Genomic DNA, 18,096 nt, shown 5'->3' on the forward strand with positions numbered 1-18,096 from the left:
TGCTCCTCTATGTGACACAAGATACAGCAAAAACAGGAGACAAATGAATAACAAAATAGGTTTGATTGCAAGATATTTACCAGTAAATATACATCTTAAAGGCTATGTGGAGTTTCTACCTGTAAGATCTTTTTTTTCATTAATGACATTGAAATACTGAAATTCCAAAGAATCCCTCCCCCACCCCCCAAAAAAACTAAAAAATTATATTGAGAGCGAGTCAAAGGAAGAGAGAAAGAAAGATATAGGAAGAAGGAAGCGCTGGAGGATCACAACGGATGGTTGTATTTGCGTTGGGGGTTGTTTTAGGGAAGAGATTACTGTATTTCAGTTTATTAGCAGAGGTTGATTCGTGTTCACACCATGTGACTGTCGGTAACAGACAGTTCACCTCACAGCACTCTGTCCCTGGAGCAACATTTGAAACGTGGATTTCTTGGCTCCGTTTCTCTGCGCTCCTCCGTGTCACAAAGGTTTCTGTGAGTTCCGCGTAAAACTTCTGAGATGTTTTGGTTCATGCAAGGACTCTGCTTTCTGCCAGTGTTTTTGGTTATCTGGTCTTCCTGCACCTTCATCATTTCCTATCTTATTGCGCTTTTCCGACACGATGTCGATGTCATCTTTCCGTACATAAGGTAAGTTTTACTCACCCACAGGAAGAGTTCAGACAGATCAACTGTTCCTGCAAGTTTAACACGTTTTAGAGTTTTAAAACGAGCATGTCTTTAGTTTATTTCCATACGTGATTTCTGGAAACTATTTTAGTTTCGTTTTCCTCGGCATTGGCTAGAACCCAAACTCCAGCTGCACGTACACAGATGTTATTTTGGACCGCTTTTTTTTCATTTTTTTTTTTTCACTTCTCTCTTTTAAATGAGACTTTTATTTTAATAAAAGGCGACAAAAGCTTGAATTATAACAAAACACAAACCTGCCCAGCCCCAAATAACAGAAAGTTATGATTGACTATCTATACGTGTTATATCTCTTTCCCTTTTCAGTGACACAGGTGCAAACCCCCCAGAGAGCTGCATTTTTGGTCTGATGGCATTCATTTCTGCATGTGCAGGTATCTTTAAATCCAGTCATGTACATTTACAGTAAAACCTCTGAAAACTTGCAACTTTGGGCTTTCCCACGGGAGGAACCAAACTTTCCTGACATGTTACTCACATTTCCCTTTTTTGTTCTTCTTTTCTTTCTTTTTCTTTTTCTTTTTAACGGAAAATGAAACATAAGCTAGTGGTTGGGCTGGAAAAAAAAAAAGAGTCACAAGTTCACATAACTTTGTGGTAAAGGCACAATCTTTTTTTTTTTTGCGCAGGAATTGCCACCATATACGCCAGATACAAGTTTGTGGAGAAGCTGAGTGAGGATGCCAGCATCAGCCCATGCCTCAATAAAGCCACTCTTTGGCTGGGGATGATCTCCTGTTTGGGCATGTGCATTGTTGCTACTTTCCAGGTATATACGTTCACATATAGTACACATTTAAATCACATGAAAGACATTAAATGTAATGTTTCTCTGTGTGTTTTTCTACGTTTTGATTGCAGGAAACGACGGTGACGGCAGTTCACGACTTCGGAGCATTGATGTTTTTTCTCTCTGGTGCCTTGTACATAATCCTCCAGTCTGTTCTATCACTTCGTGCTTATCCATTTGGGTCCTCCATGAATGTGTGTCGAGTTCGAGTGGGCATCGCCGTCATTGCTTTTTTGGCATTTTTCCCCAGTATCCTTTCACAGAGGTCAAATCTGTTAAAATACTCAAAACAAATGTGGTTTATTTCCTGACGTCTTTTCTTCACTGTTAACAAGCAAGGCATGCATTTAACCAGAAAGTTAGCTGAATGGTTGCAACAGTAAGATCTTGTTGATAATATCATTAGTGTCATTAACAGATGCATGTGATGCTGTAGTCCTCACATATTTAAAAGAGTCAACCGGTGTTATGTTGTCCTTAATTGATAACTCAGCTGTGATCTGTGCATATTTTGTAAAACAGACCGAACTGCATAGAAACCCAGAAGACGCGGTAAGCTGCAATGTGTCAGTGTGTCGCATCAGGTCAGAGATGAAGAGTCGAACCACATTCATTTTCTGACAAATGTAGTCCGTTTTCCAGTAAAATGACAAACTTTCTCCAGTTCCAGCTCCTCAGTTCTGGGAATCTTCTGCTTTTATTGGTCTTTTGTGAGCCATTGAACACTTAGTAACTTTACTGTCACATTAAAAGCTTTACTGACTGCATAACACTGACCTCTCACCCATAAGAGTTAGTCAAAATAACTTAAAGTCACGTGCTGAGATGGCGATAGTGTGAGCAGTAGCTGACAAGCAAGAAGAGAAGTTGCAATATTGAGCTAAAAGTGAAGAATAAACCCACCAAGACACAGGCTAGTAATTACTACTTGTATATGGATATTCTAACAATAGAACACTGAGAATAAGAGCCTGTTCGGACCTGACATTAACATGCATCCTGCGTGATCTGGTTACAAGTGGACAGATAAAAGATTCACTCGGCGGTGTGAACAAAAATGCGTCCTGGGCCACTTTAAAAGACCACTGACTCAGCTAACGTCCTCTAAAAAAAAAAATAGTAATAATATTGTGCGTGATTCTGCTGACAGTTCATTTATCCACCGCAGCGCAGAACCCTACCCTCTATATATCCCACTGGAATAATGAAATAATCTGTGACAAAGGATGTCTCATTTTCTTAAACCCTTATTGCTTTAACTCCTCTCCTCTGCGTTTCTGTATGTGTTCACGTCATTATTTAACAGTTTATGTGATGTATGTGTTTTACTTGCAGGGAAGTGAGATCTGATCACTAAGTGGTATATCGAGACTCGTGCAGAGACGCATGTTAATGCAAAGTGTGAACGCAGCTTATGAAAGTGTACTTGAGGACATCAGACTGGCTATATTGGATATTTCTTACACATTTCCAACATTTATAGACCAAACAATCAACAGAGTACTGCAGAAAACAATCATGAGATTGAGAATGAATGTAAATGTTGCAGCCAAAACTTGCTGTTGTCCCCCTTCATTCATTATCTTGAACACTGTACTGACTGCAGCCTCTGTTCCCCTCCTGCAGGACTATCCTTTCCATGTAGCCAGCGCCGTATGTGAGTGGGTCGTCGCCTTCAGCTTCGTCTGCTTCTTCCTCACGTACATTGATGATTTCAAAGTGAGTATCAGACCGTCAAACACAACATGAGCTTTTTTTGTTTTGTTTTGTTTGTTTTGCTAAAATGTTTCCCTCCTCTTTATCTCCCGCAGCTGTTTACCTTACGAGTGAAAACGGAGTGTAGAGAGTAGTCTTGAACATTTCAATCCGGATACATATCTGTATTTTATGAGCATTTGCTTCAATGTATATTTGTATTTTTCTACACATTCATATTGAACTGCAGGTTTTCTGCCACCTGACTGAAATTTGTTGGTACTTTTTACGTTGTTATTTATGCATTTTTAAAGAACTGTGTGTCAATCAGGTGTGACGTTAAAAGCTGACAGTGTGTCTTCGTACTTTCTATACAATCGCAAATACTTTTATAAATGCACTTATTATTGCCTCTGTTCAGCCCAACATCATTTTGCACATTGCTCGGCTGTTGCCACACCAGCATGACATGTCGTCTAAGACCTGTGACTATTAATAGGAGAAGTTCATCACACAGTGAACTCATGATCATCCCTACGTGGTTAAATGATAATAAAAATAAAAAAAACCACTGGGAACATGTCAGTCTGAGGGACAGAATCATTTTGTGCAACTTTAACTTATGTGCAGTAGGTGCTAATTTTATCTAATTTTATTTCATTAAACAAGTGCTGCCAGTTCTTTTACAGTTTAAAAAAAATGTTTTCCAGTTGTGGGTTCTTTGGATTGTCTCAACATATTAAGGAGAAGAACTCCTTTTTTAAATACTCCAACTCAGAGTTTTGGCTCTGGTTCTGACTGTATACAGATGTGAATTTCTTGTGTCTGCAGCCTGTTGACAGCTTTCGCCATGGGAACTAGGCTACTACGTAGGAGAAATTGTCTCAGTACAGCTGCAAAATCTAATTCCAGCAATAAAATAAACAGGGAATTGAAGCTAATTGGAATTAAGGTTTGTTCACTATGCATTGCGACAGCTAAATAAAGCCTTAAAGCTGTGGTTTCCACTTCCGTCACTTCAACAAATCGTCACATGGGCTTGATGTAGACATGAAATTTGAAGTCAGGATGACTTCTCAAATTGGTTGATTTGGATTTTTCCGAAACCCAATCCAGTATTTTAAATTATTTGTAATAATTGGCAACAAAAATGCTTAATTTTCTCTTTATTTAACTTTTGGCTTCTTAAATGTTTATTGAATATTGACCCGGTAGTAGCAGAGAACCACTACTGGGGCTCATCGTGTCCCTTTTGACCGGGTCATGTGTTTGTGAAACAAAAAACTTGACAACCTTTTATTTTGAAGTCTATAGAACTCCTGCAGCATTGCTTTATTTTTGAAGGACATTTTTCCCGATAGCATATTGTATGTAGTAGCTGTTTGCTGCCAGCGCTGTCATGATATTAATGACCAAAACTGTGTTGTTGTCACATGAGTAGTTAGCTTTAATTGGAGCATTTGTGACCAGGGTTAAGAGTTATTTTAGTCTCCTGTTGTATTTCATTGGGATTTAGCCTTGGTTGCAATTTTGTTGTACTGTTTTTGATTTAGTTCATGTTTTTAACTGTGTATAAAGGTATTGTGTATTGCACCGTTTCATTCGCTGTGATTTCAGGCTAAACACGTTTATATGTTGAGCCAGACACGGTACAGACATGGTAACCCTTCTGAAGATTCGTTAAACTGGAGATTTACAGCAGATTTTAGGGCTTCATCACATCAGTTTGTTTCTGCTGAAAATAGAAACATCTGTTGGTTCAGACGTAAGTTCAGCACCAAAATTTACTTTCGAGTAAATTCTCCTCAGAACAAACCTCTTCCGTCTGCCTCCACCTCCTTTTCTACTGCTTGCAATTTGCTCGGACCCCGATCATTGCTATATTTACCATTAAAATTGTTGTCCTCATGATAAAGCATTGTATGTCAGGTCTACATGCCGAGAACAGTGGTCCAGGTTTTTGTGTTAAAGTGTTGGCTGTTGCCTTAAGTTTGAAGATATTACACTTAAACGGATGTATCGGTTAATAAACAGTTGACCAGAGGCCAGACGGTTTAGTTGATCTCCACTGAAATCCTCTCCACAGATGAGATAAACATATCAAAGAAATAAATCCTGCGCTGTAATGTAATTTAACTTTTTCACTACCGATACTGTATTTACAAGGGAATTTTATTTTTATTTTTTTTTTTTACTGAACTACTTTTGTATGTTTGCTTGTGATCCTGTACAGATTGTAACATGCTGCTGAGCTGAAGAATAAATATGCTCTTTTTTTTAAACACACTGTGTGAGTGTTTATTACAGTCAAAAATCACAAATCCAACAGCTCTTGTAAACAAAGTGCTTTCCAGATTCCTCCACAATCATATAATTTAAGTGTAATATCCATCAAAAGAAATCTTATCACAGACAGTGATCAGATTTTTTTTGTGCTAAAGCATTCTTGGCATTGTTTCTCTGTTTTGCATTTTCAGGCATTTAGCCACAAGTTCTGATCGATGTAACAACAAAGAGTCTAAATTAATATAGTCGACACAAACAAATCGGTTAGTAAGCTAAACATTCGTTTTCCTGGAAAAATATTTAAACTCTACAAGTCCAGTTGAAGATTAAACAACATGTCAATGAAAAAATGTTAGTACCTGAAGCGGAGCCAGGAAATACATTAATATTTATTGTCTATTGTCTTTTACTGCTGACATGTAAAGGTTTTTGTTTTTGTTTTTGTATTGAACATTAAGACTCATGCAGTAGCTTTGGAAATTATTCAGATTTCATTACACATATCATTTCATTTACATATCTCTATGCCATCCGCCCCCAAAATGAAATCAATACTACATTCAATTTAGAGTATAGAACTAAAAGATCTGCACAAACGCAAAGAGATCTGAACTGTCTCCAAAGCTACTGCAACTTGTTCTCGATATCCTGCAATGACAAATAAATAGTTTTACTTCTGTCCGGTTGTTTTACATAATTTGAACATACACTGTCTCAAAAATAGAGAAACAAAACATGTATTTGAAGTTTTTCTGTGACCGAACCATCAGTCGAAGTCCTCCTGAATGCCAGCTACAAATGCTAATTTGACTGAAACAAGACAGACAATGTACTCATTCAACATTCAAAGTATTCAACATACGGTCTGTTTCTGTTTTATCTAAAACACAAGGCGGCAGAATTACCTTAAAGGCATTAGACTGTGATAGTAGTGTCACTACTAGATGATATGATTTGGTTTTTGTAGAAAAACTACTTGCTACTACCACCATCTTCTGAGGACTACTGCTTCTGAAATCAAGAGGGAAAAAAACCCAATTCCCTCCTTTTGAAAATAATAATCATAAAAAATGCTAAAGATGTATAAAAAAAAAAAAAAATCGAAGGTCACTGGCTGACCAGTAGCAGAATCATTTCAGCTCTTTAACACTGAAATTACAATCACTCACGTTGGATTTAACCGTTTCAGGCACCTACATTTGCACCTTCTCGCTGGTCCTCCTTTACAGGCACGCTGCGACCTCGTGCCGTTTCCCACGATGGGCCTCAAGAAGCGCAGATGGCGATGAATGACCTTAACAGGGAGCTTTGCGGGAGAGATGTCAGTCGCTGAAAGACGATTCGCTGTCAGAGCTGGTGGCGCCTACGTCTCGATCCTCGGCGCTCCTCGTTCCTCCGTCGGGCGCGGGGGCGTCGGGTGTGCTGTCGTCAGCAGAGAGGGGTTCACATGTTAGCGGTCAGTTTAATAAAAAGCTGCGCATGGATACAGATAGATTAAGTATAAGACAGACACTCACTCAAGCAGGTTGGGATCCAAACCCTCCAGGACCATTTTATTTCTGATGGCCATTACTGGAACCCCCTGTGAGACATTAAGTTTGATATTACTATACAAAACAAAACTTTTTTTTTTTTTTTTAATCACTATAGTAAGATAAGCAGCTGCAACGCTGACTCACCACTTGAACCATCTTCAGGTATCGGACATAACGTGGGTCCTTAGACACCGTCATCACATTCTCTGCAACCACTTCTTCTTTTTGTGTCGGTGGAGCTTCTGGTGGACTCTGAACAGGCTGCAACACGAAATATGCAAATAAATAAGGCAGCGAGAAATACCACGAGGTTGAGATGCGATGAGAGATATTGGAGGGGCCTCAACTTTGACAAATTGCACACAGTTCAATAGTTCCTCATTTTGAGAGGTGAACTCATTCGTTTTCTTGAGAGAGTTTAATCAGAACATTATCAGCACGCTCACATCTGTACACTACATAAGAAACAACCGGTTAGCTTTGCTTATTGAAGAAGACTGAGACTCCAGACTGTCTCCTTCCAGAGCTCAAAAATATACCGACTAGAACTTCTGAAGAAGCACATTGTGTCATGTTTATTTCATCCTTACAAAAAAAAAGAATTAAATCTTATGTGCTGAAACCACTTCTCTTTGGCACATTATCTCTGAGGCTGTGAAACTGATTTCTGAGCTTTGCAATGTTGGCATGGCTCTTAGACCAAAGACTTTTTTAAATGTTCAAAACTTCACCTTGGCTTTGTGACTAAATGAATAATATGTTTGCTTGAATAGACGTCCTTGTATCTACCTCGGGGGGAGGCAGCGTCCCTGCTGCTGGACCATCTGTTTGGCCCTGAACGGCAGCGATGGCCCCATTGGTCTGTGCAGCTTGCTGCCGACTGAGTCCATCTATCGTGACGTCCTCCAGTCCAGGAATGGAGGACAACTGCTCAAAACACAGCATCGTGCATTAATAACAAGTAAATGTCCATAAAATGTCCATACTGTAGCATCACCTGCAAAGAGAATCACTCGCCTTGGCCTCCAAAATGCACAGGGTGGTTTCAATCTGCTGTATGCGAAGAGATATGTTGGCAAGTTTCTGTTGGAAGAAGTCGGACATTTTAAAGACACGATCGAAGGGTTACGGAGGTGGTTTATGTGTGATGTAACCGGGCATGAAGCATGAAGATTAACGAGTAAAAGAAGATCCACAAACCTCTTCACACACTGTGGAAAAGCGGTTAAGGAAGCGGACCGTGTGCACGATAAACTGATTGAGGTAGGCAACGATTCTCCTCTGTTGTATAGCAGGAACCTAAAGGAGGCACAGATGGAGGAATTGAAGTCACAAAGAGGAGAAGAGCGAAGAAACGTGGAGCGTAATGTGCCGAGGAAATGACGTAAGTTCTCCCCCTGCAGCCTACTGTAAGAGCATTACATATTTAAAATAATGAGAAAAAAGTAAAATTCAGTTTTAACATAACAGATGGCGAGATATCATGTTATAAATGACGAGTGTAACGTGTCAGTCATTAAAATGCAGCGATGGAATGAATGCTGAATGGAAAATATCACAATATTTTACAATGGCTGAATAAAACGCTGAGTATTTGAAATTAACGAATACTATTTGTAGCTGCAATGATATTGACAGATTTGGTCCTCCTTATTTCTACAATCTAATGTAGTGCTAATTGGTGGGCGCGTTAAATGTAATTATATTCATATTCCATTGCAATTTAATTCCTGATATATAAATATATATTTTAATTTGACAGTGGTTAAATAAAACAGTAACACATTGTAAATAAAGTCTCTGCTGCTAAAGCTCAGTCAATCTATTCTTTCTAATACGTGTACAAGTCAACCAACATGAATTCATTTAAAAATCACATAATTTAATAAAGAACTTCAGCTGTTCATTTTCTTGGACGGAAACAGTTTGACAGTGATATTAAAAAGCAAACTACCAGCTGCTGCAACTGGAGCAGAACAGCGTTAGTAAACTGATATTGCTATCATGCTTTGTATATATATATATATATATATATATAACATATGTCTGGCATCACTATTTTCATTGTTTCTTCTCATTTCCTTGTTGGGTATTCAGCTAGCTGTGGCCAGGGCTAACTAGTTAAATACCAACCTTAGTCAGATCGACTCCAGACCCAACTATGGGCAGCCCGTCCTCGTCCATGCTGGATTTGAAGACTTTTATTTTTAATTGTTTTTTGTTTTTGTTTTTTTTTGTGTGCAGATTATAGTGCAAATTTCAAGTTTAAAAGCAAACACTTCCACAGCAAAAAGACAGAAAGCGGTACATGAAAATGTTTGCTGTGAAATGTTTCATGTGATCGTGGTGCTGCGTGATCGCGTCGTGACGTCAGCAGCAGCGTGAGAGAGGATACGTCGGAGTTGAAATCCGCCAGCGGTAGTTGTGAGTTGAGCTTTTATTTTGGAGTCCACTCTGGAAGACAAAAACATCCGGTATTATGACTTCTAGATGCAGTTGTCAGTTTCTGAAAATGTTATAACATTAAAACTAAAATGAACATTTTATTTAAAAAAAAAATGGAAATATTATATAACTATGCAGTATTTTGATTGTGTAACAGTTAATGTCGTAGGCATGAAAACAACAGAGTAACATCGATAGAGGAGTTAAGACCATTTACTTTACAGGAAGACAGACAAGAGCTAGTTTAAAAATATCGTCTCTTAGCAGTTAGGTGGTTTTTTTTTTTTTCTCACATAAAAATGATTAACTCAGGTTTTTGTAGAGATACTTGGAAAAACAATCGACAGATCAAGTCCAAAAGTACATTGTACAAGTGTTTGGGGCTGTAGTGACTGAAGATCTGGAAATACCAATCTACTTATGTAAAATTGTAAGTGTAAAAAAAATAATAATAATAATAATAATGAATAAAAACTGGTAACGTTGTGAGGCTTTTATTTTGAAAAGAGGAAATAGGGGAGACGCGTTCAGGGAACGGCGCTTGCGTTCTAACAGCGCATGTTAGCCACCAAATCAAACACAAATCATTTTATATTCACTTTTCAACGCTGCAAGAGGCGTATTGCACTAATGGAGGTTCAGGGGTCAACAGAGAAAATAAGCGGTACGTATATTGATCATTTACTCCCACTGGGATTTAAAGCAGGCCATGTTTATGACAGTCATTCAGTTAGCGGGGCCCGTCTATTCAAAGGAATCGTGACACTCATAAACTATCAGTCTGGTGCTGTTGTATTAGAAATAAGATGGTTATACTCAGATTTGCAATCATGTTTTAAGTTTTTTTTTTGTTTTTTTTTCGAGATCTGAAGCACAGCTGCAGATATTTTACCAGGTTGCAATTTTTTTTTTTTTTAAAGTCCCATTAAAAAGGTCGGTCCAGCAATTATTCTGGTTCATTAGCCTGGAGATGGTAGTTTTAACATAAGGAATAATATATACAGAAACATCAGTGATTGTGCCATTGCTTTGATTGAGAACATTTTAATTATTACCTTTAACATATGTCCAATATGAAAACGCGGATTTCAACATTTTAATAATTGTTGAAATGAAACGAGTTGAAATGATGAGTTTATCCTCGAGTCCCCTCTGAGTTAAAAGCTCACTGCTGCCCTCCGATGACCACTGCTTACATTGCACCTCCTTTATGTTTCAGATTTAAGCATGCTTCTTCCATCCCTTCGCCTCTTGGTGCCCCCTCTGCAGCTTCTGTCCGCTGCCATGTGGCAGCTGGCGAAGCAGAAAGATGTGATGAATTATGAGAAGCTGCATGAGTTTGTGTTCATGGTGACTGAAGCGGTCCCCGGCCTGATCAACCACAGACAGAGAGCCCAGCTCGTTCTCGGTCTCAGAGCCAGGGTGAGCAAGTACTTTGTGTCACACACACACACACACGCATGTGTTTATTTTGCAGTGTTATTTTTGTTGTTGTTGTTGTTGTTGTTTACAGTTACTCCGTTTGTTGATATTTCAGTTGATCCTGGAGCTCTGCAAAGGCTCAGCACGAGGTTCGGTTGATTGTCAACTGGTGCAGAGCCATTTGGATAGACTGCCAATAACCTCTGCAAACACAGATGTAAGTACAGTAAAGCAAAACGGACACGACCGAGTAATGATGTGACCGGTCCTCTTTTAATCATATCAATCCAATTTGTGGCAGCACAGGGATGCAGAGGTGAAAACGACAGAGTCTACTTTCATTGCACTTGTTCAGAGCCTCCTGAAAGATCCAATTGAGAGGGCATATTTCTTTCAGGTAAGACAAATAATTCATCTCTTTGCTTGGAAAAAAATTCTAAATAAGTTTTAAAATAAACAAATTACCTCCTGCAGGAGGTTTTTCCAGTGCAATATGGTCCACAATATGATGCAGCGTTACACGTGTTGCTGTGGGAGCTGCTCTCAAAGCTGGAAAAGCTGCTTCCAGTCCCAGACCTGAAACAGGTATTCACTCAGTCCATCCAGATGTTTCAGGTTATTTATACCCATTTTAGCAGGATTTTAAAAACAGCTGCCCTGCGATTACAGACTGCCGCCTGGCTCGGCTCTGCTCCTTCTCTTCTGGAGGAATGTGTCCAGTCGTCACCCGAGGAGCTGCGCACAATCTTTGAGCACTACAAACGTTCAGGACTACTGAAAATGGCGTGTGAGTAGAGCTGAAATGATTGGTTGTTTGGAACAATTTTCATGATAATCTTTACAGTCAAATATCAAGCAAGAGGACCAAACATGCTCTGGTTTCATCCGTTTAAATAGAGGAAATTGCTGTTTTTCTCTTTATTATATCATTACAAGTGGTTAAAAAAAAAAAAAAAGCTTAATGGTGCAGTGACATTTCGTAAAATTTCCCAGTTCTCAGTGGACTTGTTTACGTTTAATAATATTCTCTGTTGCTTTAGTTGCTCTGCAGTTTTATAACAGGAACAACAGTTTAATTAAAATTGAAGCAAATGGTAAAATTTGTGCCAATTATCCATTTATCATGTATTAAATACATGTATATAAATTGTTTTAGACTGATTTTTATAGACTGAAGAAGCCATCTGGCTTTAAAATACTTCTAAACTTCTCATGGATTGAATAATGAATTTGTTGATTTGAAAAAAACAAACATCTGATGTAAAACATTCGATTTAATGACCTGAACTGTGGCGCGATGGAACTTTGACTCTCCACCATGATTTCCTCTCGTATGGAAGTGTCCTACAGTTTTGAACTATTTTTGTTTACATACTGTCCCATAAAAGTAGTAAAGAGGGTTTTACCATGTTTCTCTTTTACAGACGGCCCTTCTTCCACCATTGGTACCTGCATCATGTCCGCTTTGTCGATTCCTCCCTCACAAAAGACAAATCTAACAATTGGACTGGAATCTATCCATAACTACGCCAACATCCTAAACCCTGTCACGGTTGCTGGAGCGGACCAGTACAGTGTTGTGACCATCTACACTGAAGTGGAAGTAGAAGCATCTGAGGTGGATGAGGAAACGATGGAGTCGGCTGAAATTCAAGTCCAGACAGGTTTCTATGAAGAGGAGATAGTGGCTGTAAGCCGAGATAACGCTGACGGCGAGGAGGCTGCTGGCTCAAGGGCTGAGGAAGCGAGTGAAACTGTGGATGTAGCTAAAGCTTTGGAGACGTTGAGCAAAACTTTTGCGTTAAGGAAGGAGAGCGTGGGTCAAGATGAACTGACAGAACAAAGTAAGGAGTCGTCCCTTGACGATGAGCTCGGGGCAGGAAAAACATGTGAAGGACATGAAACAAGTGACCAAGCTGAAGGGAAAACAGAAAACTCTGCAGAAGAGTTGATGGATGATTTCCAACCTGAAGGAACAGAGAGCAATTCAAACTCCTGTACAGACCAAAAGGATGACCACGAACCTGAGATGATGAATGACTCCGGTGAAGTCTCTGAAACGCAACAGTCTGACTCCTCGGCTAACGTGCGCAGATCGACCCGACTACAGATGAGCACTTCACCGAGTTGGCCGGAGACATTTAAAATCAAGAGGATGGCAAGAGAAATGAGTAAAGAATCAAAAATGTACAAAAAACATGTTTTTGTTTCTTGTCACTCAAAAAACGTTTTACGAAAAACTGTTTAGGAAATTCATTTTAGATGGATTTTAAGTTTTGACTCTCGAATAATATCTATTCTCCTTGGTTGTTTTTTTTTCCAGTTGTGCTTATTTAGTCTAAGTATGTTTTTTCCACTAAGAAGATATATTTAGTATATACAGTGAACCCTCGCTATAACGCGGTTCACCTTTCACGGTCTCGCTGCTTCACGGATTTGCATCGTGCATTGTGTTCTGCATTCTGATTGGCTAAACAGTCTCTCCGCTTCTTCTCTACCTGTTTGTCAATAACGTTGCGGTTTAATATGTACACGTACGTAAAACAGCTTGCCAAATTAAAAATAATCGATGGTGGCATGTCGGTTTATAAGAATCTTTTTGCCCAGAAGAAAAAAGAGCGACAACAACTACCGATAACTATGTTCTTCTCTTGAAAAACCACACCTGCACCGCCGGCTTTAGAAGAAAGAACCGCTGCAGAGCGTAGTCAGGATGCAGCGGCTCAGTCAAAAGAGCCGTGAAATACACGAGTCACTATTTGTCCTACTGTACTTTGTATTTGTTTTCATAATCATTTTTCATTTCCTCCCGTTCTAATCCAATGACTCGGGTCGCAGTGGGGCGGTGCCGATCTCAGCAATTTGAAGCCTTCAGTTCGTATTGATGATTAAAATTATTATTTTACAGTACAGTAGTTATTTGTAAAAAAAACATTTATACAGTACTTTTATTTGTTAAACAAATGCTTGGGCCTGTAAAAGGTTTTGTTCTTTGGTTTCAATGTATTATGGAGTATTTCATTGTATAATAATTATAAAAAAAAAAAAAGGTTACTACTTCACGGATTTCACCTATCACGGTCTCTATTTGGAACGTAACCCCCGCGATAAACGAGGGTTCACTGTATAGTCTTTTCATTTGGGAAATACGTCACTATTATGTCTGTACGGTAAATATGAAGCTACACCTGGCAGCTTGGAGCAGTTGCTCTGGCTCACAACAAAAACTACCAGTCAGCACCTCTAATGCTCTCAAGTTAACATGTTATAGAGATATTAGGAGGTACATATTGTTATCTGTTTTTAGTATTTACTGTACAGATATCAGTGGCAAAAAGTTTCTCATTTAACTTTTAGCAAGAAGACAAATAAGGATATCTCACAAAATGTCAAGATTAAAGTACACCTCATTATCTAGTGTTTGTACATGGCACACAATTATTTCCAAAAATGTGAGGAAAAAAATAATTACCTTTTTATTTCAAGATTAAACAATGATGTCTTTTTTTTTTTCTCTCTCCAGGAGCACAGCCGGTGTACCAGTGGCCCCGTCTGTGATTGCCATCAAAGGAAGTGACAAAGGTGATGTGACATGAAGAAGAGAATTTTAGATCAAATATACAGTTTACCCACTTAACCATTTCTTTTTTCTTTTTTTATGTGCAGGCGAATCAGACGAGATGATATCCATCATCTTCACCTGCTCACAATGTCCTTTCCACAACTCGGATGAGAACAGCCCCCCTCACTTCCACATGCAGAGCGTTCGCACGGACCTCTACAAGACTTTCTCAGAAACCAAATTTACACCGTCTCCCTGCGGCACCGATGAAATATTCACATCCATTAAACTTTTCCCCAACGGGAACGCAGAGCAGAGCCCGGCCGAAGAGCCTGACAATCGAAGCAAAGTAAATGTTTCTCAGTCACACGGCAGACAGAAAGCCCTGACGTGTGAAACGTGCGGTAAGTCGTTCACGCGGACGTCGGACGTCAGGAGACATCAGCTCATTCACACTGGAGAGAGGCCGTTCCACTGCTCGCAGTGTGACCGGACCTTCCTGCACTCCTGGGACCTGGCAAAGCACGAGAGCAAGCACCACGGCGTGGCCATCTCCTTCTCCTGCCAGCTGTGTCGCAGCTCCTTCTCCAATCTCAGGGCGCTGACCGTCCACCACAGAAAGGCTCACTCGCTGGACAGCCAGCTCCCTCAGATCTGCTCCATCTGCAGCCGGAGTTTTTCTGCCGTCTCCGAGCTGCTCGAACACAAGAAGTCCCACGTCACCGCCGCGCGTTACATCTGCCAGCAGTGCGGCGAAGGCTTCGACACCCTGCTCGCGCGCTCCCAGCACCGGCAGATACACCAAGTGAAGCGTCAGTATAAATGCCCGCACTGCGAAAAGACATACACTCGGAGGTCTGACGTGAAGAGGCATCTGTCCACCCACACCGGGGAGCGACCTTACCAGTGCAACCAGTGCAGCAAGCGCTTCTCGCTTCACTTTATGCTCATCAAACACCAACGTGTTCACACAGGCGAGCGGCCGTTCCAGTGCTCCCACTGCTCGAAAAGGTTCACCCTGGTGTCGGTGCTGGCCAGACACGAGAGGATGCACACCGGGGAGAAACCCTTCCTCTGTTCTCAGTGCGGGAAAAGCTTCATGTCACCGGGAGAGCTCTCCAAGCATCACAGGTCGCACGTGGACGACAAGCCCTACGCCTGCCCTCAGTGCGACAAACGTTTCAAGACCAAGAAAACCCAGCAGGAACACATCGTCTCCCACACCGGCGTCCGCCCGTACCCGTGCACCTACTGCGGGAAGGGCTTCACCAAACCCTACGCGCTGACCAGACACAACCTCATTCACACCGGAGAGAGGCCGTTCCCCTGCGGACACTGCGAGAAGTCTTTCCTCACGCTCAGCGAGGCTCAGCTGCACCAGAGGATCCACACGGGGGAAAGGCCGTACCCCTGCGGCGTGTGCGAGCACAAGTTCAAGAGCTCGTCGGAGCTGGCGCGACACAAACGCAGCCATTCTGGGTTGAAGCGGGTGAAGCCGTACTGCGAGCGCTGCATGAAAACGTTCACATCCAAGGCCACGCTGAAGAAACACATGGAGACACACGGGGATGAGGGCCACGCAGCGCAGTCTGTGGACGCCGCGGAAACAAATAACTGAATAAATAACAGATTATAATTACCGAATCAAATAATGAAGTTTAGATATTCAGATTTATCAAGTTCTGATCAGGAGAGAATATATTTCATGCAGCTCAAGAAAGAAACATGTCCACAGCTACATGGTGTGGCCTTCAGCCTTTAAATTATGTTGAAAAACAGATTACTGTATCAAGTCAGTGTTTTATACTCGCAGCTTTACTCGTTTAACTTTACAACAGGAAAGGTGATGTTCTAAACAGTTTTAAATGGAAATCAACGCTCAAATCTGATTAATAAATAGATTTTTCGCTCCGTATGCTGTCTGTTTCCTGTTCAGTCAGACCAACTGAAATATTGTGCGCCGGTTTGGGTTTAAATGAAGACGAGGGCACCGGATTGGTCTTTAGAAGCAGACCAGCAAGTAAAGAAATGCAAAATTCACAAGATTTCTGTAACATCTGAGAATATGTTGAATTGTCTCAAGTCGAAAGGGACAGATGCAAAAGCCGAGAGCTGCGCAAGAGCCTCCAATCAAAAACAAGAGTCATGCAATAAATGTTATTTTCATGAGGTGTACAATGTTCAGTCTTTGCTGACTCCCAAGTTTTGGTGGTGCTTGATTGCATTACACTTCAGGGCAGTGTTTCCCAACCAGTTGACCGCAGGACCAAAAGGTTAACAAGTGAAATCATGAGAGCAAGGACAGGAAATCTATGCACCATAAACCATGAGTTGTGTTCAAATCTTTTTTCCTCCAGTGCCACCATAAGGTTGAAATCTCAACACACCCATTATAATTACTTTAATGACACATAACTCTTAATCTACCACCATCACCAGGGAAAATGTAACTTCTCAGATTCCCTTCAGACTAAACTGTACTTTATGTTTGGTGCTGCTATTAAGTGTATATTAGCATTTACAGCTGACACTTCAGTTTGTGTACTTGTCTCCTATATAGGGGGACTATGTAGTAAACAAGTACCTGAATGAATCTTGTCCACTACACAGCAACACAGTGTTAGTTGTGTTAAGCTTAGCATAGGTTCTTGTTTCTACCAATTCAGCCTCTATGAAATCACAAAATACAGCAATTTGAGAACAGGAAACAGGTCACAAAACACAAACAGTTACAAGTAGGGAAAACATTTGAAAACACAGCTTTGTGTGTTGTTGTCATTGGGTTTTCCTGCCTTTCCTAAATAAACTACATTTTCCGGGGGGCACTGTGTGACGCTTACCTGATTCCATTCTCGCCTGCATGCGTTTCTCTGTTTGCGGCTACGAGGCCAGACTACAGAAGAGGACACGGACAAGAGCCTGCAAAATTTAAAATGCTACTCAACCAGTACTGGAGCATCTTATTCATTTTGAATAACAGTGTTGTTTGTTCTCCCAAAAATGTCTAGTGCTTGCTCAATTCATGCTGCCATAAAGTATTTAATCACATAATACAACCTAACAGCAACACTGGTTGGCTGAATGCTGTGACTTGCTATAGCCATATTGACCTGGTCTTGTTATTTTAATTATTGAAATGGTCGTCCCTTTGATTAAATAAAGTAAAGGGCCATTCTGCAGCGTACTCCTCCTCTGTGCTCTATTTTCAAGGAGCTGTATTCGAGAGGCCTTTCAAGATCATATCCTGCGTGTCAGCTGAATTTCTGTCCACAGTGCACATAAAACTGAATGACTCACTATGCGATTGGTTTTAGTGCAAAGATTAATTAAAACTGCAAGCAGTGATATGCGGGGCCTCGCACGCTGCACGTCGGGGATCCAGCGAGGGTCCATATTCCCGCTTGCAGTTTTAATTTTTTTCTCGATCTCGTTCCTTATTATTGCCTCTTTTGGCGGCTTTAACATTTAAAAAAAACTCAAGTTGGTGCCTGACGCATGTTTCATGAGGTTTGGAGCATCGTTTGACCTTAAACATCAACTTTCTGTGTCACGGTGAAACATCAAACTTAGCCGCATCGCCCTGGCTATACTATATACTCTATACTCTATACTATATACTCTATACTATATACAAAAATTAATGTTGGGTCACTTTTTGGACGACAT

The 18,096-nt window shown here is 40.5% G+C and overlaps 3 protein-coding genes across 4 annotated transcripts; 2 read left to right on the forward strand and 1 right to left on the reverse strand.

Moving 5' to 3' along the window:
* The first annotated feature begins 224 nt into the window (after positions 1–224).
* On the forward strand, positions 225–5,267 carry dram1 (DNA-damage regulated autophagy modulator 1). Its single transcript, XM_069715751.1, has 7 exons — positions 225–635; positions 1,002–1,069; positions 1,325–1,464; positions 1,557–1,734; positions 1,979–2,037; positions 3,112–3,204; positions 3,297–5,267. Exons 1-7 carry the CDS (start codon positions 505–507, stop codon positions 3,333–3,335), a joined length of 708 nt encoding a protein of 235 aa, XP_069571852.1. The 5' UTR covers positions 225–504; the 3' UTR covers positions 3,336–5,267.
* Positions 5,268–5,892: 625 nt separating this feature from the next.
* Positions 5,893–10,590, reverse strand: washc3 (WASH complex subunit 3). The gene is made up of 8 exons (XM_069715752.1): positions 10,502–10,590; positions 9,135–9,455; positions 8,202–8,300; positions 8,019–8,084; positions 7,791–7,928; positions 7,146–7,262; positions 6,984–7,048; positions 5,893–6,888 (listed from the first exon to the last, which is right to left on the reverse strand). Exons 2-8 carry the CDS (start codon positions 9,183–9,185, stop codon positions 6,789–6,791), a joined length of 636 nt encoding a protein of 211 aa, XP_069571853.1. The 5' UTR covers positions 9,186–9,455; positions 10,502–10,590; the 3' UTR covers positions 5,893–6,788.
* On the forward strand, positions 9,975–16,341 carry LOC138631039 (zinc finger protein 135). 2 transcript variants are annotated; one of them, XM_069715749.1, is made up of 9 exons: positions 9,975–10,110; positions 10,666–10,868; positions 10,984–11,085; positions 11,170–11,265; positions 11,343–11,453; positions 11,538–11,655; positions 12,293–13,055; positions 14,392–14,450; positions 14,535–16,341. In XM_069715749.1, exons 1-9 carry the CDS (start codon positions 10,005–10,007, stop codon positions 16,046–16,048), a joined length of 3,072 nt encoding a protein of 1,023 aa, XP_069571850.1. In that variant the 5' UTR covers positions 9,975–10,004; the 3' UTR covers positions 16,049–16,341. The 2 variants fall into 2 exon arrangements, with proteins under 2 accessions (XP_069571850.1, XP_069571851.1); XM_069715750.1 differs by lacking the exons at positions 9,975–10,110; positions 10,666–10,868 and having other exon boundaries at positions 11,007–11,085; positions 11,175–11,265.
* The last annotated feature ends 1,755 nt before the right edge of the window (positions 16,342–18,096 follow it).

This window comes from Brachyistius frenatus, unplaced genomic scaffold (assembly GCF_029030835.1).
Source record: "Brachyistius frenatus isolate BFR_SWC_R1_liver_20210118 unplaced genomic scaffold, ASM2903083v1 Contig_148, whole genome shotgun sequence".
Taxonomy (NCBI): domain Eukaryota; kingdom Metazoa; phylum Chordata; class Actinopteri; family Embiotocidae; genus Brachyistius; species Brachyistius frenatus.